The following is a 22,962-nucleotide window of genomic DNA, read 5'->3' on the forward strand; positions in this document are numbered from 1 at the left end:
ACCCTGATGATGCTGAGGCCATGAGGCGTTGACGTAGGATGAGACTTCGAGAGAGACTCTTCATACCCAGTTGGTTCCTCAAACATACTTTTAATTCACTTATGAACACTTCCCTCTTTACTGTCTAGCCGGATTTGAAACGCCATCCTATCATCTACGAGAAAAACACCGTCCCGGATATAAATCCCCTCGTTAGTGCTGAGTACCCCGCTGTCGAACAAGCATCCAACAGGCTACACGTCACCACCATATTCGCATCCCTCGTTGAAGGACTCCCTTCCTTCCAACCACTCCTCCTAGGGCTGTATCGATCATCTGAGACTCCTCGGTGATCACTCGCATCATCCACTAGCCATGGCGACCGCAGGAGCAAACAAACGCATTGCGAAGGTGGGCGGACCGTCCCGCACCGAACCGCTACCCCAGACTAACAACCGTCGTCCTAGGAATTGAACGAAATCACCAGAGAACCTCCGTCGGGGATGAAAGTGCGTCTAGTAGACGAGAGCAATGTCCACAAATGGGAGATCATCATGGACGGTCCCGCGTCATCACCCTACGAGGTACCTCCTTTATCTATCCAACGCCTCTCTAGCTCCACTTCGCTCACACCCACCAGGGCGGCCACTTCAAACTCCTCCTCACCCTCCCCATCGAATACCCCTTCAAGCCCCCAATCCTCTCCTTCCAAACCAAAATCTACCACCCCAACGTCAGCAACGACGACAAGGGCTCCATGTGCCTCGGTATGCTTCGCTCCGACGAATGGAAGCCCCCGAACAAGATCCTCGCCGTCCTCAACATGGCGAGGAACCTGCTGGTTGAGCCGAACGCCGAGGACGCCATCGAGACGAGCATTGCGGAGCAGTATCGGGGGGATCGGAAGGCGTTTGAGAAGACGGCGAAGGAGTGGACGAAGAAGTATGCGAATGCGAAATAGTCGGGGGAAGAGACCGTGAAAGAGATTTATGGGGGGGATGGAATACGTTGTTTTTATGGAGCAAGGGAAATACATGTCTATCCGATGGCGCATCATGGACGTCGAGCGGCTGCATTTCATGGAGTCTTAAGGTCTATATATTGGTTGGATTACGGTTCATTGATACCGGTAGTCAGGTATATGAGCAGTATGTGATCGTCGAATTCTAGGATATACCGAGCTGCATTTACACTGTCCAGTATCATCATAGCTTCCCGTCCTCAGGACTTGGCGAGTGACGCTCTATCACTTCCACGTTCCTGTGCCAGTCGATGAAGTCCCTAATCCTGGATTACATAATACAAAGGGTCTGGATGGGTTACAGGCAAAAGTGACGCCTGGAACGTTTGTGGGGTAATTACCAAGGCAGCAAGGCGGCAATGTGATATCATCGCCAGACAAGAGAATGAACTGTATGAATCGGCCTCACTTCAGGAATATATATTTCCACTCCATCAATCCAAGGACTTTAGATTCCAGAATCAGTACAATGCCTTCCCACGAGCGACAACCACATGGGCACCGACACCAAACCCATGTCACCCGCTCCCGTTCCCGCAGTCCCCGTCCCCGACACGTCGACTCGCACCGCGGATCCAAGCGACGTCGACGGTCCTCCAGCCCTTCTCGACACGCCGACAACCTACCATACAATGCCCGTCCGCTAGAGAAGTCCGATCTGTCCGCCTACCGCGGACTTCTCGGGCTATACCTTGATATCCAGAAGGGCATGGCCATCGAGGAGCTCGATGAGAAGGAGGTGAAGGGGAGGTGGAAGTCGTTTCTTGGAAAATGGTAGGTTTAGTTAGCTAAATGGAGGGTTTATGATAGGTGTGGAAGCAAAGCTGACTTGGGTGAGGAATCGGGGGATATTAGCGAGGAGTTATTATGATCCTGAGATGAAGAAGCGCGTTGAGGAGCAGGTTGCGGCAGTTCCGTCTACCAAGAACGAGCATGAGAGTCGAGAGCGTGGCCGGAAGATGGAGCGGACATCACGAGAGTCATCGCAGGAGTCGATAGGTCCGGTTCTTCCCGAGCAATCTGGCCGCGGGAAGCGATCTGGTCCCGCCATACCTACCGCCCAAGACCTGGCATTACGAAGCGGTATTTCCGACACCTTTCGCGTCAACCGTTCCACTACTGACGCCCACCACAGAGATCGCCGCTGAAGACCGCCACGACAGCCTCCAGGCGCACCGCGCTGCCCGCAAATCCGACCGTGCCCTCCAAACCGCCCGCCTCGACGAGCTCGCGCCCCGCGCGGACGCCAACACGCGCGAGCGCGCCCTCGAAAAACGTGCCGATACCACCGCGATGCACCGCACGTTCGCGGACCGACGCTCACCGGGTGCGGCGGAGGTCGGCGAGGGGGAGCTGATGGGCGACGATGGGATCGAGGGATACCGGGTGCAGAAGAAGGAGGAGGAGCGGAAGAAGACGGAGCGGGAGGTGAGGAAGGAGGAGATGTGGAGGGCGAGGGCAGAGGAGCGGGCGGAAAGGTTGGAGAGGTATCAGGATAAGGAGAGGGGGACGATGGAGATGTTGCGGGCGTTGGCAAAGGAGAGGTTTGGGTGAGGGAGGGTGGGTGGCCTGGGCTGGGGTTTTACAGAATGGGTCATAGGATGCGTATGAAACACAGCTGGATATTGTTTCATTGCCGCTAGGGATACGGAATATACAGTATGGGGTTGGCTCAGCCCTCGTTCGATGTCACTGAATGATTTATGCTTAGAGAGCTGGACTTGCGAAGACGTGCCCATTCCGCAAGACCTAGGAGGTAACGCAATAAAACCTTCCCAGCCGCTTTGAATACCTTCAGCCTTGAATCTTGCTATTAGGAATCTCCGAATCTCCATGAGTCCATGTTTAATCACCATACATAGTATGTACCTGTGCAAGGGTCCGATGGTGGCTGCGGACGCAACCGAGCTTAACCAACACGAGGAAGCTTGTTTAAGCCTGAAATAAGGGGCAACCGAAGTATTACAAACAAACATCCCCGCAACTGCAGATCGGTTTGTTTTGATTCTTCTACTATGGTCATCCTCTTACTCTTCAACCTATCCCAAGGCCTCCAGAACATCTTGATACCCGTGTGATACCCAAGGAATGGTGGCACAGTGGCATCTCATTTTCCCCTTCTACGTATCAGGACATGCAAGAGAGTGATACAAGCACCGGCTCACCACCGACTCACCACCGATCTCCAGTCTTGCAGCCTTGTACAGACGTCGCCCCCACGGACAACATCTCAATTCTCAACGAGACAACAATTCACTTGCCGCTCTGGGTTTAACTGCAATTACCACGATAGTGGATGGCAGGGGTTCCCCATCGACAGCGTGATCCCAGCCTTGCACAGTGATCTTCCACCGTTGATATTGCAGGGTTGGAAAGAGTGGTACCGTAGCTATATGAACTCGCGTCGATCGTTCTTACTTTGACCTCACCTCAACTGCGCTGCTTCAATTCTGCTTCGTCGTCGAAGCCTGCGCTGCTCGAGTCATATTAGTTACATCCCATGCGGTCGTCTTCACATGTGACGCTGTGACTTCTTTGGCATTGGTTTCCGGTCTATATTGAATAACCTCTATATCGGTCGTTACTGCAGCGCTCAAGCGGTATTTCACCAGCGGAAGAAAGTCATTCGTTCTGTTCACCGGCGCGATGGAGTCGTTTAAAGAAACGCCGCTAAAAGGCTCAAGGAGCGAGGAAAAAATACCCTTCTTGGATATCGAGGAAACGGAGCAAGATATGGACCACGAACGCAGGATTCGCGAAAGTCAATCGAGGACTCGAAGCCTCGTGAAGCTGATAGTCTACATGGGGCTTCTCCTTGGACTGGTAGCGGCTTATAGTTGCCTAAGTCGACATATCAGCTTCGGGTTAGGTACGCGCAACAGGAACAGGACGGCTAGCCTTCTGCTTTCCGAGGTTTCTAATGTCGAGATAGCGCCTCCCGTACCCGTATCAAGGCTCGAAGCGCACGATATCTCTGTGCAGTCTACGCTGGAGAGGAGGCGGGTTATACCTCTGGTTGATCAATCACGCCCAGAGTCTGGTCCGAATGAGACGTCGGTTTGCGAAACGGAGGCGTGCAAGGCTGCAGCTGCGGAGATTCTAACCAATATGGCTTCGAACTATACGGTGATGGATCCATGCACGGAGTTCAACGCAATGGTTTGCACCGGGTTCGTAGCACGCACTACCTTATGCATTGCGATAGACTAACTCGGCGTAGTTGGGAGGCTACTCATGATTACCGGCCGGAACAGTCTAGTAAGTCCCTGCTAGTATATTACCTGCGCTAAACTAACATGATACAGCCATTGGAACCCTCTCTGATATGGACGACAAACTGCAGGAGGTGCTCCACACCATCCTTGAGTCACCCTATACGTCCAATTCGATCCCACCAGGCACAGACCCTGCGGTTGACAAAGCCAACTTTGACAAGATGCAAAGTGCTTACCATGCCTGCTCTGACGAGGAGACCATTCGGTCGTTCGGCATCAAGCCGCTCACAGATATCTTAGATAGCTTTGAGGAGGTCTTCCCACTTGATGGACCTGAGACCGTGGGAAAGGATGAACTGACCAAAGCAATCTTGAATCTGTCCGGGAAAGGCGTGGGAGCCCTGGTGGGCGCCGGTCCATCTGTATGTTTGCAATACAATCGTATTTCACCCAGCTAACGAAACACAGGCCGATGATAAGGAGCCCGATGTCATGGCCGTATATCTGTCTCCTGGCAGCGTCGGACTTCCGTCGAAAGAGTATTACAACATCTCCGATGTCGTGGAGAAATATAAAACCGCCATCACCGCCATGTTCGAAACCATGTACGGAAACTCGACTGGTCCCGCGGCCCCCTCAGGCTATCGAAACCGTCAAGCCGCCGGGTTTGCAGACTTAGCGAAGAAGATCTCGGATTTCGAGGGTTCACTTGATGTCCTTACAGCTGACCCGGCTGATGCTGCCGATGTAACGAAATATTACAACCCCATGACGCTTGCGGAAGTCGATGCCTGGATTCCCTCCATCTGCATTACGGATATTGTGAGGGGCCAGGTTCCGAAGAACTTCACCTCTGACCGAGTCATCAACACTGACCCGGCCTACTACAAGAATGCATCTGCAATCATTGCCAGCACTCCCAGAGAGGTCCTCCATGGTTACTTTATATGGGGAATCATACGGCGTTGGTCTGGACGCTTGCACAAGGATTTCAATAAGCCATGGCGGCAATTCAACAATGTCCTAGCCGGGCGCGATCCAGACGCCATTGCCGATCGGTGGAGAACATGTGTAGCAGAAGTGGATGGAAATCTAGGCTGGCTTGAGAGTGGAGTATATGTGCAACGTGAATTTGGTCCAGACCAGAAGGCATTTGGTGACCGTATCATCGCCGATATCAGGTCTCAGTTCAATACCAAGTTGATTGGCTTGGACTGGATGTCTGAAGATGTCAAGAAGGTTGCCCAAGAGAAAGGTGAGCTGAATATGCAAGGGATTATTCCCACTGAGACTGGTTTCACTGATAATTATCCAGTTCGCAACATTGTCCAGAAGATCGGATACCCCACCAAGTCCCCCAACGTTCTGGACCCGCAAGACTTGTCGGACTACTATTCTGGACTATCTATCAGCAATGAGACGTACTTTGCCAATGGCGTGGCCTTTTCCAAGTTTGGCGATGCGAAGGAGTGGATCCGCCTCCTTGAACCCACTGACAAGGACCGCTGGTACATGACCGTCCCCACCGTAAACGCCTACTACAACCCCCCCGGCAACGAGATCGTCTTCCCCGCCGGCATCATGCAATACCCCGTCTTCCAACTCGGCCTCCCCGAATACGTCTCCTACGGCTCCTTCGGCGCTGTTGCCGGCCACGAACTCTCTCACGGCTTCGATAACTCCGGCCGCAACTACGACGTCAACGGCACCTACACCGACTGGTGGGACAACAGCACCGTGACGGCCTTTGAGCAGCGCGCCAACTGCTTCGTCCAGCAATACGGAAACTTCACCGTCCCCGGCCTCGACAACCAGCCGCTGCATGTCAACGGCGATCTCACCCTCGGCGAAAACATCGCTGACGCAGGCGGTGTCTCCGCCGCGTACGGCGCGTGGTCACTGCGAGAGTTCACGCAGCCGAACCAGCTGCTGCCTGGGCTGGAACGGTTCTCGAAGGAGCAAATGTTCTTCATTAGCTTCGGGACGACGTGGTGTGGGAAGGTGAGGAAGGAGACGGCGGTTAATCGGGTGTACACGGATCCGCATAGCCCGCCGCAATACCGCATTTTGGGCACTCTTGCGAATTCTCGGCCGTTCAAGGAGGCATTTAATTGTCCTGTCAAGGAGCCGACTTGTGAGCTGTGGTAGACTGCGGCTGTTCATTATTTCAGTCATGTGGAACATAAAAATTGTTTCACACAGGACATGTCCACTATTCCTACTGCATCCCTAGCATTGCTACATCAAATAATGAATTAATTAGTAACAAATGCGCCAATTCCATACCTTTGTGATGCTCATGAGATCCAGTCGTTTCAACAATCGTCAAATCGCCCATTGTTACTTGTTACTTTCCAACTATGATGCTTTCTTCAAATCGTCGAGTGATTTCCAAAACTTCGGAATCCATGCGGCTTCCACCCAAAAACATGACTCCAAACGGTAGCATTCCCTCCTTGACATCTTCAAGCCTCAGTTCAGAGGCATGGAGCCTCCCTGAAGGCACTGAAATGCCGCATAAATCCAAGACATTTGCGCACTGTGTAAAAGTGCCATTGACGGTGTTCCGCTTAAGAGGCGACTCCTGAACCTGTTTGATCGTCCAATGTGTGGGCAATGTCGGGCAGACGACCACGTCTACCCCTTCCGCAGCTTCCGCAAATACAATCTCTGCCGCCCGAGTCAACGCGGCCCTTTCTTGTAGATCTCGATAGGCATCTACGGCGGTTGACTTCCTCCCTTCCACAGCCCCAAACAGCTCCCGAATGGCAGGCTGCAGTACATCCGCATGTTTCGTGAAGAAATCATCGGGTAACGACGCCAACCGCTCACAAACAAACGAACCATCGTACAACAGCCGGCCAGCCTTCTCGAACGGCGACCAGTCAATCGGAGTTAAGATCCCTCCTATCTCCTGCATCCGCGCGATCGCTATGTTGAACATCCGGCGATAAGGCGGCGAGCAGCACTCCAATGCTTCAAAAGGCGGAATCCCAAATTTGAATGTTTTGCTCGCTTTCCCTGTACTATTGATATGGCGGGATACCGCGCGGGATTCAGGAAGTTTCGCGTACGGATCCTGTGGGTCATACTCCTCCAAAACATTCCAGATCGCCCGCGCATCCGTGACGGTCTGCGTGATCAGCGCGACACAGTCTAGCGACAGACACGCCGGCGTAATGCCGACGAAGGGAAGCAGTCCCCGCGTCGGCTTGTATCCGACGACGCCGTTCAGCGCAGCGGGCACGCGGCCAGACCCCGCGGTGTCGGTGGCGAGGCTGAAGGTGCAGAGCTGCGCGGCGACGGTGACGGCGGAGCCGGACGAGGAGCCGCCGGGGATGAAGTCCGAGTGGAAGGCACTGCTAGGGAGGCCGTAGGGGCTGCGGCAGCCGGTGAGGCCGGTGGCGAGTTGATCGAGGTTGACTTTTCCGAGGAAGAGGGCGCCGGATTCGAGGGCTTTGGTGTAGATTGGGGCAGAGATGGTGGGGGTGCGCGTGAGAGGGGGACATGCGGTGGTGGTCGGGAGACCGGCGACGTCGATGCTGTCTTTCACGGTGAATGGGATGCCGAAGAGGGGAGGAAGTTTGCTGCGGTCGGGGAATCTGGTGATGCACAATTCTGCTGCTGCCAGGATATCGGATTTGGGGAGGAGATGGATCCAGGCACCAGGGTTGACTTTTTCGTAGGCTTCGATTTTCTGATAGAGGGCTTCGATGACGGCGACTGCTGGGAGCCCAGATCGGTACGCTGCCTGTAGACTTGCGAGACGTAAATCACCATCCCACTCTGGAATAGTCTTTAGGGGGCTTGGACCGCTGGAAGGTGTGGTGATAGAGAGAGGCTTGAGGACATCAAGGAGAGGCTGTAAGTTGGCCACAAATCCGAAAAGTCCTTGAGACCAATGCAACATATCTAGAGCCGAGATCTTGAAACCGGGGTTGTATCCATCGGTAGCTTCGAAAACAGCGCCTATTGTTCGTTAGCCATTCTTGTTAACAGTATACTAACATTCCGATGATACTCACAGCACTCAAAGCCTCTATCATTTGCTTCTCGATATGTTGTTGTCACGCAGCACTCTGTAGTCACACCTGCAATCAATAAATGTGTGATTCCGCGGGATTTTAGCCTGTACATGATCTGGGTATCCCAGAATGCCCCCTTTCCGGGTTTATCAATTATTACTTCTCCGGGCACAGGTTGGAGCTCATCCACGATGTCATGACCGTACTCGCCGCGGATAAGCAGCCTTCCCATCTTTCCTTTGTCGCCAATTCCGAGTTTGTATTGCGTATCAGGCGCTTCTGCTTGTCGAACTGTCTTATTTGAAGGCATGTCGGACATGTCTGGCCTCTGGCCTTCTCGAGTATGGAATACTGTCATTCCCGCATTTCGGCAAGCTGCGAGGAGTTTCCCGACAGGCTCAATTGCAGCTTGGACGTCGGTTAGATCACCCCCTTCGATCTCACCGAAGCCATCTGGAAGCAGGAAGTCTCGTTGCATGTCAATGATGACCAGAGCCGTCTTCCTTAGTGGAAATGCGTAAGGGTATGGCTTCGCATCTACCGTGAGGAACTCCATCTTATTGGGCACTGCGCAGTCGAAACGCATGAATAATAACCTGAAAACAAATCGGATTCACGAGTAGGTTTATCTTCAGGTAATTCGACAGGGCCTGCCGTATTTAAAAGTAGCGGACGTTGCAATTGCGTCTTCGACCACCGGGTCCAGATAGGAGGAATCTGGTTAGGAGATCGTCACAAATTGCTCTCGATCCTTGAAATATCCCAAGGCAAACATTCCAATCTCCACGCCGTATCAGCTGTGCGGCACCCCGACGGCGGGCCTACCGGCGCGTCGGCGCCCGCTTATCGTGTTGCGAATGATCTTTGATACACATTTCAGGGATTTCCCCACAGTGGATGGTTTTAGGGCTTGTCCGAAACCGTACAACCATTTCAGCCTTCTTTTCACTCCTTCAATCACAAACGGTCGCAATTCTTGACGTTGTGATAGATGTGGTCTAGAACACGATCTTCGAGGGCTGGACCTGCAAGGCTGCAACGTGCTGTCCATATCTGCGATGCCGATATATCGGGCGGCATGGGGGCCGTGGAGATGGCACTGGGCGACAGGCTATCAAGGCATTCCCGTCGATCTATCTCTAATGCTGGGGTCGATTATCGTCGTGGTCGCGAAGGTGTATGTATCAACCAGATGATGTCCGTATTCATTCCCTATACTGTATGCTATCGCATTTCTACTCCGCAATTTCAAGTCAGAGTTGAAAGTATTCAGAAGTCAACGTCCTGGGTCTCAACTTAAACCAACTTATTATATTCATTGTACCTTATGGTAGATCCACGCTATGCGTCGGCCTTCATTACTGAGTGCATCAAGGCTAAGAGCCAAGATCGAGCCTCAGCTCCACAGGAGAGTACCATTTGAGCCTGGTATCTATGCCAACAGTCCACGATGGTCCAACAAAGACCTAGATCCCATTCCTCCAGAAGGGAGGACTTGGGGTGGGTTGGACTATTGGGCATATTGGACGTCCGATATGGTGAGTGAAGCTCTACTATAGTTATTATGATGAGCTGACCGTGTAGCTCGCTCCGCCGCTTGCATCGACAGTGTCCAGTGTCATGGCATTAGGATTCACTGCTCGAGAGACCATTCCCATTGTCTTCTTTGGTTTCATGATCTGCTCCGGGGTCATTACCCTGACCGGGAAGATGGGCGCTACATATAGTGTCCCCTTCCCTGTCATTGTTCGAAGCATCTTTGGCATGTACGGGTCTCTGCCGGCGATCTGCATTCGAGCATTTGTGGCTCTCATGTGGACTGCTATTTTGACCGTCCAAGCCGGTTCCTTCCTCCAGCGATGCATTGAGGCCATCTGGCCATCATTCATCGTTTTCCCGAACCATTTACCAGAGAGCGCTGGAATTACTTGTAAGTATGCCGTCAACCGGAGCGTGAAATGAATCTGACACAAGGAAGCCGCTGGACTTCTCTCATTTTTCCTGTACTGGTTCATCCAGACAGGCCTCTCCCTCATGCCCATCAGGAAGCTCCGAATTCTTTTCCTGATCAAGGGTGTCGTTGTTCCCCCCACATTCCTTGCCCTCTTCCTCTGGGCTGCAATCGTGACGAAGGGCGGCGGTCCACTTGTCACCGGTCGCACTGAGCTCACATCTAGCTACATGAACACGGCGTACTCCGCGTTGACTGGACTTAATGCGATAATCGGCCTGTTCTCCTCAATGGCAGTGAACATGCCTGACTTTGGTCGGTACGTCACCCTTGCTCCGCTCTAGCCTTTCACATACAAGGGGGTGAAACGGTCCAGCTCTGACAGGCTCATATAGATTCTCCAAGAACCGGCTAGCTGGTATTCACCAGTACTTCGCTCTTCCCATCATCGGAACCCTTGGTTCTCTCACACCCATTTTTGTCACTTCGGCGCACCAGTACATCTGGGGAGAATTTGAATGGTATATGCCAGCTGTCATTGCCAACTTCGATTCCCGTGCCGCCAAATTTTTTGTCTCTGCGTCCTTTATCCTCGCTACCATCGGCAACCAGGTTGCGGCTGGTGAGTTTCATCCCAATGTTGCCTAGCATAACATGAGATATTAACAGTGTATGCCACAGGTACATACCCCTTCTCCAACGACGTCAGCGGACTCTTCCCTCGTTACATCAATATCTTCCGCGCCACCCTTTTCATCTGCCTTTTCTGCGTGGTCTCCACGCCATGGAACATCATCAAAAATGCCGAGGGTCTTCTCGCTTTTTTATCCGGCTACTCCTGTCTCATGGGTCCTCTTGCTGGTGTTATGGTCTGCGACTACTACATCATCAAGAAAGGGAAACTTGATGTCCATGCTATGTACCAAGATAAGAGCATCTACTGGTACACGGGAGGCTTCAATTACCGTGCTTACATTGCATTCATCGTCGGCTTCGCGCCACTGATGCCGGGTTTCGCTAAGAGCATCGACCATGATCTCAATGTCGGCGGTGGCTGGAGGATATACTCCTTCGCATGGATCTTTGGGTTCACCTTTTCGTCTTTGGCCTACTATGTCATCTGCACGTGGATCTGGCCCCAGAAAGAGAGCTTGGTTGAAGAGGCAGTGCTTCCGCCGCAAATCGGAGACGTTACTCCGAGCATCGAGGGAGAGGCAGTTGAAGAGACTAAGGTCGAGTATACTGCTACGGAGAAGAATGTTAGTCCTGTTTAGGTCCAAAGTCGCGATATTGTCCAAGAGAGAAGGCACAGAGCTGTAGCTAGACGGTCTTTACTGGATATTATGTCCCCGCGATTCTGATTGAGCCTTGATTATGTACACAGTTTTCCGCTAGTTTTGAGTCTAGGTATATTGCACAAGCACCAAGTGATTATCATAGGAGCAGCTATCTTGGCTGGTATGTTAGTAACTGGAAATGGCAAGGCCATGGTCTCAGCCAATGTTAGTGGAATTAAAACAATTTCCGCAGTTAACCTCAGTCCTTTCCCCACGGAGCGGTATCAGAACGTAATTTAAACTATTCCTAAATCAGGCAGAGGTGGAGTGGCAACATGAGTCTGCAATTAATCTAGTACTCTGTAGAAGAGGGACGTTTACTTCCATCAGTGGACAAATTCCCACGTAGATATTCACGTTGTCTTCATCATCCAAAATGCTAAGGTTGGCAACAATCGTTTTTTTATATAGGGCTTGACCACTTTCTACAGAAAAGAAGATGTACTGGCGCGTTGTATCAGCCGCACTTGATCCTTTATCATGTTTACTTTGTAGTGCTGGCCTCGCCCTCACGTCAACATTTCCAAACTGAACCACGATACTGATGATGATGCGAGGAGTGTCCCTGGTAGCTACCGCGATGTCCTATTGTAAAGCAGGCGATACCCTTGTGGCCAATAGTTGGCAGGTTATAGGTCAAAGAGGGGTTGAGAAAATTATCCAATGTGATTATGTGGTCAGGGGTTCCATGTCTTTGATTAGCTCGCACAGATCAGAAAACATAGAAAGTGCATACATATTTGCAATTAACCGCGCCCCAAAACCAATGTAGTGGCCGTGTCTATCTCTACTAGGATGTCAAAAGTTACACAGACTATCCAGCCTGATATCGTTATGGTGACCGGATACTGTGCTTGTAGGATCTGTGGACTTTGTTTAGTCCATGACAATATTTGGGAGTTATGACTTGTTCTTTTCAATTGTTCGCTTACCTTAGGACATGACTGGGACTGACTGATCCGCTTTGGAATGAATCCAATAGTCTGTGATTAAGTATCAGCTTCATGAACTAAAACATGAAACGCAGAACTATAAAATCATAACATTGATACCGAAGAGCGCCAATTTCTGAAATATGAAAGTACTTGCGACGGTTTATTGGACAATACAATCCATTCCTCCAGCTTCTCCCCGGGTCTCTCTGCATTTTTGGAAGATCGACGCTTCCAGACCGCGAGTTTTGCTTTGGTCCATTCGGAGATCGACCGACACCCGTTGTTCGTAAGGATGCACTGTTTCATTTCATGCTTGCACGCAGTGCACATGATCGGCTTGTCAGTCCGTCTAGAGCCAACTTCACCGCATACACAGCACCGGTACGAAACCGGGATGAGTTCCTGGAGGATTGCGTTTACTAGAGTCATGGTTGTGGCAGTCTCAGATGCCGAATAGCAAACGAAAAGAAAAGAATCTGCTCTAATTGGACATGCTGCAACTGAGTACTAGATGAGGTGTATAATGTAAAGGGAGCTTGAAAGAGGAGGAAAGTTGGATAGAGCAAATGCCAAATGGAACCCATTTGGGGGAAACGTTTGATAGACACTGTGATAGTGACAAAAGCACAATGGGTATCATTCAACGAAGCAATTCCTTTGTACAATAGAGACAATTCTCCGAAGGAAGAACTTGGTAATGCTTGTCCTTTGTCTCTGTAGACTATCTGTTGCCATAGGACAGACAATTGATAAGGGAAGAGAGTTAACACAATGAGACGTGTTTAAACTGGTTGTGATAGGAAGAGCAGAATTCATGGGGACTTCGACTTTCTTAAGCTCTTTTCATGCGATCAGTTAACAAAATAATTCAAATGAGATGACATTTGCCCACCCATATTACCTACCCTCGACATGTTAGCAAAATAAACTAGCGACTATCAAGTTCAGTTGTAGGATGAATGGGGATATATGAGAGACGTAGACAGTTAGATTAGCGAACGGGAATTTGAAAGCAGGCTTCCTAGGACGGGTGGCATGAATGCAACACATGCACCGGCCTGTAGATGAACTCTTGATGTATCATATGGACCTGTGAGATAAATAGCAGTTTCGCTCAATCAGGTGATTGGTGCAGCGACACAGTGGGAAAACACCGTTAGATTCCAAAAGAGCATAGATAGATTGACCTTGATCCTGAAGAGCAGGAATTGTTGAACTTAACGGACCATAAGCTTCTCCGAACCGAACTCATTTAGATTGAGATAGCTAAGTTAGTTATAGAAAAGCAAGATTAGAATACAGAGTAACCACGGTCTTAAAGGCGTTCCTAACACTGCCGTGTTCTTTCTTCTTAGTACAAAGGTATGCCAGACTATTCTGGAAACACAAACTTCCGCCAGGCCTTTCCAACAGGAATCCTGCGAAAACAGGCTGTTCCTGCAGCTATTTTATATGATTTACAATGGAGATCTAATCCCTAAAAAGGGACAGAATAGAGATATAGAATCGAATATGGAATTAATCCCTGCGGAAACGCCAAGAAACATATATGTATATTCTGTGACAGCACTGAGAGCGCCATATCAGGTCTATATCCGTACTGTCGTGACTTGGAGTTCGACAGCCGGATGCACTTCAAGAATCATGTGGCCACAGTACATGGTATCCGCCTGCATTGTACGTGCTTCTTCAGATAATCAGCGAGGTTTCTGCTAGCAGGTAGCAAAGTTGACAAAAGGATTTTGCATATGCAGTACGCTCAGGTTTCATGGGCGATGGAGTGATGAATGAGTCTTTCAAAGCATACTTCTAACGGGGTTCATTTCATGGATAGGCTACTGTGCTGGATCTTCTTTCCCATTCCTTTTACCTTGGGTCACGGCAAATGTACATCTGCATTTCCTAGAGTATCCACTAGTAGTAATTAGTGGTTGAATCCCCTCTACTACCTTGCCTACCCACTGAATAAGGGTCATGTCGGATGGGTCACTCTCAGCGACTATTTAGCAAATCCATGCTTTCAAATGAATATTGATTTTCGAGGCTGGGCTTGCACAACTCGGTATTTCCCGCAAATAAAAATATTCTAGTAGAAGGAAGCAATTGACAAGGCACAGTGGGCATGATCGATGGGTTCAGCACCAGGTGTGGGATAGTATGCCATGGATACATCAGTGAAACCATTGTCCAGGGACGACGGGAAGACAAGGGAAGATGGGAAGACAAGCGAAGATAATATCTGCTAATTATCGCTTATAACGATCAGTGTTAGCGCGATCAAACAATACGAACTGCAGGATCATGCAAGAACCGGCGCACCAACTTCACCCATATCTGTCTACCAGAGAGGCCAGGGTAGGGCAGGACCTTCTCTTACTTCACGGTAACTGCTTTATTTTGAAGTTCTATGCTTTACTGGAGCTGAGAAATGATATCGCTTAGAGTTCGTATAGAAATCAAGTATATATACCTAGTAGATCACTGGGTGGTTGTTCGGCGCTCCTACTTGGCCAGAAGCACCAGTCGCAGCACCGAAACCGTCCCCACTACTTCGTTTTCAATCAAAATGCCCACGATAGGGCAGCTGCTGCGACAACCGCTGGGAGCAGCTAGGTATACACTGATCAGTGCCCCATCGCTCTCTGCGAAAGAGTGGGCTCAAGCCTATGAACCTCTCATTAACCCCGTTGTACACGAAGAATCTTTGCAAGAGACATTTCCGCTTGATGATTTTGACGAACTAGTCCACGATGAAAATGCGAATGGGCTGAACGAGGCGATGGAGGTTATTCAGTCAGAAGGAGACATTACCCAAAACTGGCACCGAACATTTGGCTTACTACACCACGCACGGAAACGGTTGGAACGGGTGCTTTGGGCATGCTCTCAATGCGGACCTTCCCATATAAGTGCTAATTATAGCAACCATTTTTGCTCTTTTGGCATGCATATGTATAGAGATAAGCACATTGCAACACTCGTCAGATAGTGATGATATGTGCTGCCTTCCGCCCAGCCTCTGTTGCAGATTTCGGGTATGGTTCTATGTGGGAGCTAAACCACGGTGCGGATATTGAGGTGGGCGGGTGAAGACTCCATGGTCCTCATTTCGTGGGGATGCTTTGAGATCTTGCACCTTTCCGTTATATCGCGCAAAGGTTGGGGTTGTCATGCTGTTAGGCGTTCATAGTTGGGAGATAGTCGTAGAAGATGCGGAAAAGCGGTGGATTAATGCGCACTAAAGGCGCTGCGTTTCCAAGAGGTTATTGCCGTACAACACAATTGCAAAGTGCTCTAGTGACTCTACCATAACGTATACATCGTTTCACACGACACAAGACGCAGCTCTTTAACTACAGCTTCGCCCCCAGCGCCTTCGAGACCTTCAACTCCTGCCTCACCGCTAAATCCGAAATAATCTCCTCACTCCCCCCACCCACAGAGTACATCCTCAGATCCCTACTAATCTGCTCGACCTGCCAACCCACCCCCCCTCGCTGATACCCAGCGCCCCCAAGCACCTGCTGCGCCTCCCTACACGCCAGCTCCAGCAACCTCGTGCCATTGACCTTGGACAGCGCCATGCGGCTCGCCAGCTCCGGGCCCGACCACCCTCGGCGGCTGGCGTGGTAGGCGATCTGCTCCAGCCACGCGAAGTTCGACTCTACGCCCCGCGCGATGGTGGCGAATTTGTCACGGATGATCTGGTTGCTTATTAAGGGCGCGCCGAAGGTTTCACGGTCTTGCGCGTACTTCAGGGCCGTGGTGAGGCAGGTGCGCGCCTTGCGGTTGGAGCCGACGGACATGAGAAAGCGCTCTTTGTTGAAGTCTGGTGTAAGGTGTTAGCATGCGATGGGTGGAGGGAGGAAACAGAGGGAAGGGGGATGGGGACGGGGCGTACTTGTCATAAGGGTGAGGAAGCCCTTGTTTTCTTGCCCTATTATGTTCTCGACTGGCACCTTGACGTCCTCGAGGTAGACCCACGCACTATCTGGAGAAACGATCAGTACCATGCGCCACGACTCGAAAGCCTAAAAGTAGGAACGCTTGTCATACTTGCTGCGTTCGCACCGCTGTTGTAGATCTTCTTGGCCGAGAAACCGGGCAGATCGGTAGGGATCACCAGCACGGAGACGCCGCCCGCGCCAGGGCCTCCGGTCCTCACAGCGGTTGTCATATGTGTTGCTTGAAGTGCGCCCGTGATCCATTTCTGTGCGTAACCATCAGCGTCCACACTGTGTTTGAATGCCCGAATATCTTTCTGAAAAAGTCTCTGCCCACCTTTGTCCCCTTCACAATATAGAATTTCCCATCTGGCGTCTTCCTCGCCGTCGTCCTCAGATTAGCCAAATCCGAGCCCCCAGACGGCTCCGTCGCACCGAGGCAGAACTGCGTCTCGCCCGTAAAGATGCCTGGCAGCCAGGCCTGCTTCTGCGCCTCCGTGCCGAAGGCGATGATGGGTGGGACGCCGATTTTCGTGCCACCTCCGGAGAGGGCAGTCAGCACGCCGGACTCAACGCGGGCGGTCTCGTCGGTGAGGATGAGGTGGTGGAAGATGTCCCAGTCTGTGGAGTGGAGTGTTAGTGGTGTTTTCCTTTTCAAGCTTTTGAGGAATTGCTGGGTTTCCAATTTCATACCATCGGCTGAGATGCCGGCAGGAAGAGAAGTCCCCGGACGGTACTTTTGCGGGATGCTCTGGAGTACGAAGCCTGCGCTGACGAACTTCATAGTTTCCTGGGATGCGTGTCAGCCGCCGAGTCTGGTTGCTTTCGCGGTGGAACTACGTTTGCGGAGGCATACCTCTTTTGGGACACATCCGGATTCCTCCCACTCCTGCGCGTACGGAAGAACATTCTCGTCGATGTAGTTGCGGGCCCAGGCGGCCAGCTTTCTGTGCGTGGAGTTGTAGTAGGGCGAGTCGAGGATGTTGTACCAGGCTGGCTCGGCCCAAGGGCTGAGCTCGCCGAATGTTTCTTTTGGAGACATGGAGAAGGGAGTGATGACAGAGAGTAGAGATAAAGAAACGAAGAAAAACAATAAGAATCGCTGAGAGAGAGTGGAGGTGGTACGTTACGGCTGGTAATACTATAGGACTCACCTCATTTTTATGCTTGGCTATACTAGTTTATGCTATTCTAGAATAGTGCAGCTAGTTAGTACATGACATCATTAGAAGATCTCTGACATTCTTTGACCACCCTGTTGTTGTTGCATTTCAAAACTTAGGAGGCATAGACGGTGCACGTTATGAGGGCGGAGCTAACAGCGATAAGTATTCCTGTCATCTTTTTATGACGAGCCGCGATTACGGGTTTGGTCGCTTATCCTTTAGCTGCAGGTGCCCCTGTACTAGCTTCCCCACAACGTCACACCAACCCATGTACGCGGTACGTACCCCGCAAAACGTCGAGACATGCAAACGAGTAAACAATGAGCAAATCAAATCAAATCTGTACGGAGTATGGATACAACGGGAAAGATAAATTCTCACATAGTTAACTTATGGTACACGAACTAAAATACTGAGGACTATAGATATAGACATGGCTCACGATCTGCAACCACGTCGGGTTTCAATTGAGATTTATTTTCCTTCAATATGCGCTATTTGACCCGTCACGATAAACTTTATACTGTCTGTTCCAAATAGCAGTTGATTGTCTGTTGCCATTCTCACCATTCTCGCCGTAACAATGGCAGAATCCCAATACGACCCCAACCCCAACTTCGGCCAATCCGCCTCCCTCTCCGACCGCCTACAATCCGCCTGGCTGCTCCTCAGTCTCCCCTTTCACCTCACAACTGCAGCAATCACTCGCCCATTCATGAACACCTCTCTTTCCTTCAGGGAGTACATGAGGCGGGCCCTCGTACGCAAGTACGGCTCCCATCTCCTCCTTCTCCTCCTTCTTTCACTGCGCCAAAACGCGCCTGTTTTAGAGTTGACGTGCCGATCCTAACGTTTGCCTAGCATTCTCCACTTCCCTGTGCTGTCCGTGAGCCGAAAAACAGTCAGTCTAGACCCTGTCAAGACATCCCTGCGCTATAAAGCGCTTTTTGATGGCGGGCACCTCAATCAGCGTATCCAGCGCGCAGACTTCGCTGGAAACTGGGTCTGCAAGGCCAACTTTGACGGCGGAGCCGACGTCGCAAAGTCAGACATCGTAATCTTTTTCATCCATGGTACGTCCCCTATGGTACCCTCCTCAACCTCTTCTAAGTCCCCACCCCCGCCATTCTAATCCCCAATTTCAGGCGGCGCGTATGTAACCGGCCACCTACACCAATACATGCCTCTCCTTCTCCGCCTATCCGAGACCATCTCCGCCACCAGGGGCCTTACCGTCTCTATCTTTGCCCTCGACTACTCTCTCGCCCCCGAACACCCCTTCCCTTGCCAACTTTCCCAAGCTGCAACAGCGTACACGTACCTCACCACTGAACTAAACATTCCCCCCTCTAACATCGTGCTCACGGGCGACTCCGCGGGGGGTTCGATCGCGCTGTCACTGCTTACACATTTGCGCCAGCCGAATCCCGGGGTGGAAATGGTGCTGCCGAGGGAGGAAAAGCCAAAGGCACTGTTCTTGCTGAGTCCCTGGGTTAGCCTGGCGAGTGAGAAGGGGTATAAGGAGAAGGAGGCGAGCGATATATTGCATCCCGCGAGTTTGGCGGGGTGTGTGCGCTACTTGCTGCCTACTCCTGCTGCCGTTGCAGACGCAGCGCCGTATCTTGAGTTCGCCACACCAACGCCTAGTCGCTCGTGCAACTTTAACGAGTTGTTGCCTGAGCACGTGTGGGTGTCTGCCGGCGAAGACGAGATTTTTCTGCATAATATTACGAGCTTCGTGGATGAAGCCAGGAAGAGTGGGGTTAAGGTGGAGTACGAGATTGAGAGTGGGAAATTCCATGATTGGCAGCTTTTTGATAGTGTGCAGAATGCTGGGGTGTTTTTGGGGAAGGAGAGGGGGGCGAGAGATGAGGGAGAGATGGAGGGCGTGGAGAGGATTGGGAGGGCAGTTGCGGGGGTTTTTGATTGAGGGGTGTGGATGCGCGGATAGGGATGGAATAGAAAGTTAGAGGGTGAATAATAACTTATTTGAAAAGGTATGGACGGTTCTGTTTAAATAAACATGGAATACTTCAGACCTGTTAAATGATTGGTGCATAACGTGTCTAGATTGACTGCAGCTGTAGCCACTACAACTCTTATATGAGACTACACAGCGTGAGTTTATTCTTGCTTGCGACTTTGGAGTAGTCGATGAAATTAAGATCAAGCGTCAGATTTCCAATCATAACGGCTATGCTAACAATTTCTAAAGATTTACAAAACGAAATAAACCTCTTCAAATCTGCCTCCTTCACTCTACAGCTTCGTCTTCGCGGCGGCCGCCCCCCTCCCCGCCTTCTCCTTCCTGGCGGGCAGCTCACTCCTTTGAATTTTCCCCGTCGGGTTCTTGGGAATCGCATCGATTGCAAAAACGCCCCCTCTTAGCTTCTTGTACGGGCTCACAATCTTATCCACTGACTCCCGGATGCGTTTCAGCGCCGCTTCACGATCGTTCTGCGCCACGGAGGACGAGAGCACGACGTAGCCAATTGGAACTTCGGTTTGGCCATCTTCGTGCCAGAGGGCGCAGACGGCTGCTTCTTCGACTTCGGGGTGCGAGGCGAGGAGGTCTTCGAGTTCGGCGGGGGCGACTTGCATGCTGCAACAGTCAGCTATCTGGGCAGCAGATGGTGGATTGTCGGACTTACCCCTTATACTTAATCATCTCCTTCTTCCGATCCTTAAACCATAAAAACCCATCCTTATCAATTGATAGTGTATCGCCAGTGCGCAGCCAGCCATCATGGAAGGACTCCTGCGTGCTCTTGGGGTTATTGCGGTAGCCCGCAAACACGGTGGGCGCCTTGATGAGCGCTTCGCCAGGCTCACCTAGCTTGACGTCATTCATGTTGTCGTCAATGATGCGCATCTTGCTAAGACTGGTGTTAGAGCGGTGTAGTGAGAGACAGGGGAGGGGGAACGTACACGCCTGGGTAGAGCCGTCCTACGCTGCCTGCTTTCTCTGCTGAGCGCCGGCCGCGGAGCCCAGCGACGGAAACTTCACTCATGCTACGCCAGACGTTAGAAAATGCTTGCAACACTGCAATTGGAGGACAATTTCTGCTTACCCGTAACCCTGCGTAATGCTAACCCTTGGCATGATCTGCTGCAGCCTCTGCACAACCTCGACTTGCAGCGCCGCACCAGCGCACATGAGCGTCTTGACGGTCGTCAGGTCGAGCTGATCGATGCGCGGGTCCTTGGTAATCGCCACGGCGACTGCGGGAACCATCCTCATGACCGTGCTGCCGACTTTAGAGCAGGACTGGATATACTGGTCGTAGACGAATGCCGGAAGGATGGCGATGTAGTTTCCGAGGAAGGCGGGGATGAGAACGCCGCCCAGGAGACCGAATAGGTGTGGGACTGCGCGATGTTAGCATGTTAGTCTTGCAGGGTAACGGTTCAATGGGTGTACGGACAGGGACCGAAGAAGACTTCGCGCGAGTCGGCGTTCGCGTCCTCGGGATTTGCGGTGCGGTTGCTCAATGCATTGGCAATCATTCCGTAGTGGCTCAGGTGTACACCCTTTGGTTTTCCAGACGTCCCGGAGCTGAAAACAACGGCAGCCGGGAGGGTGCGGTTGTCGATGTTTGACAGGTCGACTGGCGGAATTGGATTTACGGCAGTCGAGCGGAGATACTTGTGTGGGAACTGAGACCGGTTAGGTTTTGATTTGGTTGGCGTTTGGAGTTGGACTTCTTACGGCAACCGCCGATTGATTGTCAATGTTGATAATTGGTGCCGAAGGAACGGTCGTATGATGGTGGGCCACTGTCCTCTCAACGACGCCGCGACGATGAGGCTCCACGACAATTAACTTTGCGGCCGCTACTGAAAGATAATGCCCCAGATCATGTTCCGAGGTTGCAACATTGATTCCGCTGCTCTACATTAGCAAACTTCATTTCGCGACATCACACCTGAAGAAGCTCACATGATCGTTCCACCAAACCACATCACGGCATGTGCCAGTAGAATATAATTTGCCGAGTTTGCAGCGTACACAACTACGGCATCGCCCATCTTTAGGTTGAAAGCATGCACCAATTCGGCGGCGAGCTTTGCGGCATCTCTACGAAGCCCGCCATATGTAATCTTGCTGCCCTTTGGGTCAATGTCCTCGTAGATGACCTTGTCCGGCGAGATATCATCTGGATTGACATCGAGCAGGTACTGACCGAGTGATTTGTTGGTTGGGACCAAATATTCGGGATAAATCGAGCTGTAGATTATTGGTGCCATGATGTGTGGACGTGTGGTTCTGTCTGGATGTGCGGAGCAAGGCGAAAAGAAATCAACAACGCAGACAACACTTCAACTCAATATTTTAAAGTAGTGCAGCAGCGCGTTAAGAGCCATGACGGTAATTGGGCGACATTACATAGTCGCCTCTCCAAGCAGCCGAGACGAACATAATCCCTAGTCAGAAATATCATATCACGGCATCATGGTATAAATGGCAACTTGTGCCGTGAACTGCGGTCGTAGTTGCTGGAATGAGTGTAGCATGAGGAGCAAAGTACTAGTATAGACATTGACGCTAGAAAGGAAGTCATCCATTTCTGACAAAATGAGACCGGCAAGTAGGGTACAGGTATGGTGTACATACACGTTAAACCGGAGCAGGACTAACTTAGAGCACTAATTAGTGCTAACTAGTTAGAGGTGATAAACTGAGGTAGATTGTGGGGAAAGTACCTCGAATAGAAAGTCTGGGGAATATGCAGGGTTAGCGCCTTGGCGGTGACCAGCGCTAGCGCATCGTAAACGCTAACTAACTTAGCACGCTAACTAACGTAATCCACCACCGAGTTGCGAATACCACCGAGCTGCGAACTTCGAATCTCACCAGAATCAGGATATTTCATATCCCGATATCTCAACAACAACATGATAATAAAATCTAAAAGTTGATAGATAGACTTTACCTAACTTAGTTGGCTTAACTTAGTTAAGTTAGGTAAAGTAATGTACGGGGCAACTATAGAGTCAAAGAATACTTTTTGGGGAGGTGGATGGGGCGGTTTTGGACTTCCAACTCTCTGTTTCAGTTTTTCTACCTTCACGACTTCGATGCCTCCATGCTAATTTCGGAAGCGTGATGATGTTAAACACTATGGGTCTGCAGCGGAGTCTCCCTCTGTTTTCTCATATAATGGACAATGTTTATGTGTTATGATCTGGTATCAGGGATACAACACATGGGTTTAGAACTCTTGGAGCAGAGTGTGCAGTCAAGGAGGCACGCAAGTGAGTGAGTGCAGGCTTTGCTCAGTTATATACACATAGCTGCCCAGCTCCCATTGTCCTGGTCCTGATCGCCTCTGATCATTCTGATCGATCCGATCATTGTGATCATTGTGATCATCGACCTGGTGATGTC

General features: G+C 51.0%; 9 protein-coding genes across 9 annotated transcripts; 6 read left to right on the plus strand and 3 right to left on the minus strand.

The window, feature by feature from the left end:
* The first annotated feature begins 220 nt into the window (after positions 1 to 220).
* Positions 221 to 1,249, plus strand: P152DRAFT_324915 (UBC-like protein). Its single transcript, XM_033675235.1, has 3 exons — positions 221 to 390; positions 447 to 563; positions 620 to 1,249. The coding sequence occupies exons 1-3, from the start codon at positions 355 to 357 to the stop codon at positions 938 to 940; spliced, it is 474 nt and encodes a 157-aa protein (XP_033534383.1). The 5' UTR covers positions 221 to 354; the 3' UTR covers positions 941 to 1,249.
* A 1-nt stretch (position 1,250) lies between these two features.
* Positions 1,251 to 1,821, plus strand: P152DRAFT_325043 (uncharacterized protein). The gene has a single exon (XM_033675236.1). The coding sequence runs from the start codon at positions 1,386 to 1,388 to the stop codon at positions 1,776 to 1,778; it is 393 nt and encodes a 130-aa protein (XP_033534384.1). The 5' UTR covers positions 1,251 to 1,385; the 3' UTR covers positions 1,779 to 1,821.
* P152DRAFT_457953 (uncharacterized protein) lies at positions 1,397 to 2,799 on the plus strand. The gene is made up of 3 exons (XM_033679344.1): positions 1,397 to 1,774; positions 1,856 to 2,083; positions 2,136 to 2,799. Exons 2-3 carry the CDS (start codon positions 1,879 to 1,881, stop codon positions 2,552 to 2,554), a joined length of 624 nt encoding a protein of 207 aa, XP_033534385.1. The 5' UTR covers positions 1,397 to 1,774; positions 1,856 to 1,878; the 3' UTR covers positions 2,555 to 2,799.
* A 1,018-nt stretch (positions 2,800 to 3,817) lies between these two features.
* On the plus strand, positions 3,818 to 6,426 carry P152DRAFT_457954 (peptidase family M13). Its single transcript, XM_033679345.1, has 6 exons — positions 3,818 to 3,869; positions 3,933 to 4,170; positions 4,221 to 4,258; positions 4,306 to 4,637; positions 4,684 to 5,470; positions 5,531 to 6,426. Exons 2-6 carry the CDS (start codon positions 4,109 to 4,111, stop codon positions 6,361 to 6,363), a joined length of 2,052 nt encoding a protein of 683 aa, XP_033534386.1. The 5' UTR covers positions 3,818 to 3,869; positions 3,933 to 4,108; the 3' UTR covers positions 6,364 to 6,426.
* Positions 6,377 to 8,932, minus strand: P152DRAFT_434881 (amidase signature enzyme). The gene is made up of 2 exons (XM_033677501.1): positions 8,241 to 8,932; positions 6,377 to 8,184 (listed from the first exon to the last, which is right to left on the minus strand). Exons 1-2 carry the CDS (start codon positions 8,824 to 8,826, stop codon positions 6,563 to 6,565), a joined length of 2,208 nt encoding a protein of 735 aa, XP_033534387.1. The 5' UTR covers positions 8,827 to 8,932; the 3' UTR covers positions 6,377 to 6,562.
* A 651-nt stretch (positions 8,933 to 9,583) lies between these two features.
* On the plus strand, positions 9,584 to 11,562 carry P152DRAFT_434884 (uncharacterized protein; the record flags this gene model as incomplete). Its single annotated transcript, XM_033677502.1, has 5 exons — positions 9,584 to 9,778; positions 9,825 to 10,170; positions 10,219 to 10,510; positions 10,587 to 10,813; positions 10,873 to 11,562. The coding sequence occupies 5 exons, from the start codon at positions 9,584 to 9,586 to the stop codon at positions 11,463 to 11,465; spliced, it is 1,653 nt and encodes a 550-aa protein (XP_033534388.1). The 3' UTR covers positions 11,466 to 11,562.
* Positions 11,563 to 15,683: 4,121 nt separating this feature from the next.
* P152DRAFT_481665 (acyl-CoA dehydrogenase domain-containing protein) lies at positions 15,684 to 17,701 on the minus strand. The gene is made up of 6 exons (XM_033681833.1): positions 17,264 to 17,701; positions 17,101 to 17,197; positions 16,745 to 17,028; positions 16,520 to 16,673; positions 16,365 to 16,454; positions 15,684 to 16,292 (listed from the first exon to the last, which is right to left on the minus strand). Exons 1-6 carry the CDS (start codon positions 17,447 to 17,449, stop codon positions 15,817 to 15,819), a joined length of 1,287 nt encoding a protein of 428 aa, XP_033534389.1. The 5' UTR covers positions 17,450 to 17,701; the 3' UTR covers positions 15,684 to 15,816.
* Positions 17,702 to 18,440: 739 nt separating this feature from the next.
* On the plus strand, positions 18,441 to 19,532 carry P152DRAFT_457958 (alpha/beta-hydrolase). The gene has a single exon (XM_033679346.1). It carries the CDS (start codon positions 18,754 to 18,756, stop codon positions 19,501 to 19,503), a length of 750 nt encoding a protein of 249 aa, XP_033534390.1. The 5' UTR covers positions 18,441 to 18,753; the 3' UTR covers positions 19,504 to 19,532.
* A 107-nt stretch (positions 19,533 to 19,639) lies between these two features.
* Positions 19,640 to 22,119, minus strand: P152DRAFT_415809 (acyl-CoA synthetases/AMP-acid ligases II). Its single transcript, XM_033677056.1, has 7 exons — positions 21,514 to 22,119; positions 21,283 to 21,460; positions 20,999 to 21,230; positions 20,645 to 20,942; positions 20,502 to 20,585; positions 20,225 to 20,449; positions 19,640 to 20,175 (listed from the first exon to the last, which is right to left on the minus strand). The coding sequence occupies exons 1-7, from the start codon at positions 21,819 to 21,821 to the stop codon at positions 19,833 to 19,835; spliced, it is 1,668 nt and encodes a 555-aa protein (XP_033534391.1). The 5' UTR covers positions 21,822 to 22,119; the 3' UTR covers positions 19,640 to 19,832.
* Between the last annotated feature and the right edge of the window lie 843 nt (positions 22,120 to 22,962).

Source organism: Eremomyces bilateralis (genome assembly GCF_010015585.1).
Source record: "Eremomyces bilateralis CBS 781.70 unplaced genomic scaffold P152scaffold_8, whole genome shotgun sequence".
Classification (NCBI taxonomy): Eukaryota; Fungi; Ascomycota; class Dothideomycetes; order Eremomycetales; family Eremomycetaceae; genus Eremomyces; species Eremomyces bilateralis.

What these genes read in the sequence shown, in the direction of transcription:
- P152DRAFT_415809 (XM_033677056.1), bottom strand. Translation starts at nt 21,821, where the DNA reads ATGGCACCAATAATCTACAGCTCGATTTATCCCGAATATTTGGTCCCA. An exon ending in CGAAGTCTTCTTCGGTCCCT is followed by an intron (nt 20,943 to 20,998) that starts GTCCGTACACCC and finishes AACATCGCGCAG; the next exon opens with TCCCACACCTATTCGGTCTC. An exon ending in GAGATGATTAAGTATAAGGG is followed by an intron (nt 20,176 to 20,224) that starts GTAAGTCCGACA and finishes TGACTGTTGCAG; the next exon opens with CATGCAAGTCGCCCCCGCCG.
- P152DRAFT_457954 (XM_033679345.1), top strand. Translation starts at nt 4,109, where the DNA reads ATGGCTTCGAACTATACGGTGATGGATCCATGCACGGAGTTCAACGCA. An exon ending in AACGCAATGGTTTGCACCGG is followed by an intron (nt 4,171 to 4,220) that starts GTTCGTAGCACG and finishes AACTCGGCGTAG; the next exon opens with TTGGGAGGCTACTCATGATT. An exon ending in TTACCGGCCGGAACAGTCTA is followed by an intron (nt 4,259 to 4,305) that starts GTAAGTCCCTGC and finishes AACATGATACAG; the next exon opens with CCATTGGAACCCTCTCTGAT.
- P152DRAFT_457953 (XM_033679344.1), top strand. Translation starts at nt 1,879, where the DNA reads ATGAAGAAGCGCGTTGAGGAGCAGGTTGCGGCAGTTCCGTCTACCAAG. An exon ending in AGACCTGGCATTACGAAGCG is followed by an intron (nt 2,084 to 2,135) that starts GTATTTCCGACA and finishes CGCCCACCACAG; the next exon opens with AGATCGCCGCTGAAGACCGC.
- P152DRAFT_481665 (XM_033681833.1), bottom strand. Translation starts at nt 17,449, where the DNA reads ATGTCTCCAAAAGAAACATTCGGCGAGCTCAGCCCTTGGGCCGAGCCA. An exon ending in CCGGATGTGTCCCAAAAGAG is followed by an intron (nt 17,198 to 17,263) that starts GTATGCCTCCGC and finishes CACGCATCCCAG; the next exon opens with GAAACTATGAAGTTCGTCAG. An exon ending in CTTCCTCACCCTTATGACAA is followed by an intron (nt 16,293 to 16,364) that starts GTACGCCCCGTC and finishes ACCTTACACCAG; the next exon opens with ACTTCAACAAAGAGCGCTTT.
- P152DRAFT_324915 (XM_033675235.1), top strand. Translation starts at nt 355, where the DNA reads ATGGCGACCGCAGGAGCAAACAAACGCATTGCGAAG. An exon ending in CAAACAAACGCATTGCGAAG is followed by an intron (nt 391 to 446) that starts GTGGGCGGACCG and finishes CCGTCGTCCTAG; the next exon opens with GAATTGAACGAAATCACCAG. An exon ending in CCGCGTCATCACCCTACGAG is followed by an intron (nt 564 to 619) that starts GTACCTCCTTTA and finishes CACACCCACCAG; the next exon opens with GGCGGCCACTTCAAACTCCT.
- P152DRAFT_325043 (XM_033675236.1), top strand. Translation starts at nt 1,386, where the DNA reads ATGAACTGTATGAATCGGCCTCACTTCAGGAATATATATTTCCACTCC.
- P152DRAFT_457958 (XM_033679346.1), top strand. Translation starts at nt 18,754, where the DNA reads ATGCCTCTCCTTCTCCGCCTATCCGAGACCATCTCCGCCACCAGGGGC.
- P152DRAFT_434881 (XM_033677501.1), bottom strand. Translation starts at nt 8,826, where the DNA reads ATGCGTTTCGACTGCGCAGTGCCCAATAAGATGGAGTTCCTCACGGTA. An exon ending in TGATAGAGGCTTTGAGTGCT is followed by an intron (nt 8,185 to 8,240) that starts GTGAGTATCATC and finishes AACGAACAATAG; the next exon opens with GCGCTGTTTTCGAAGCTACC.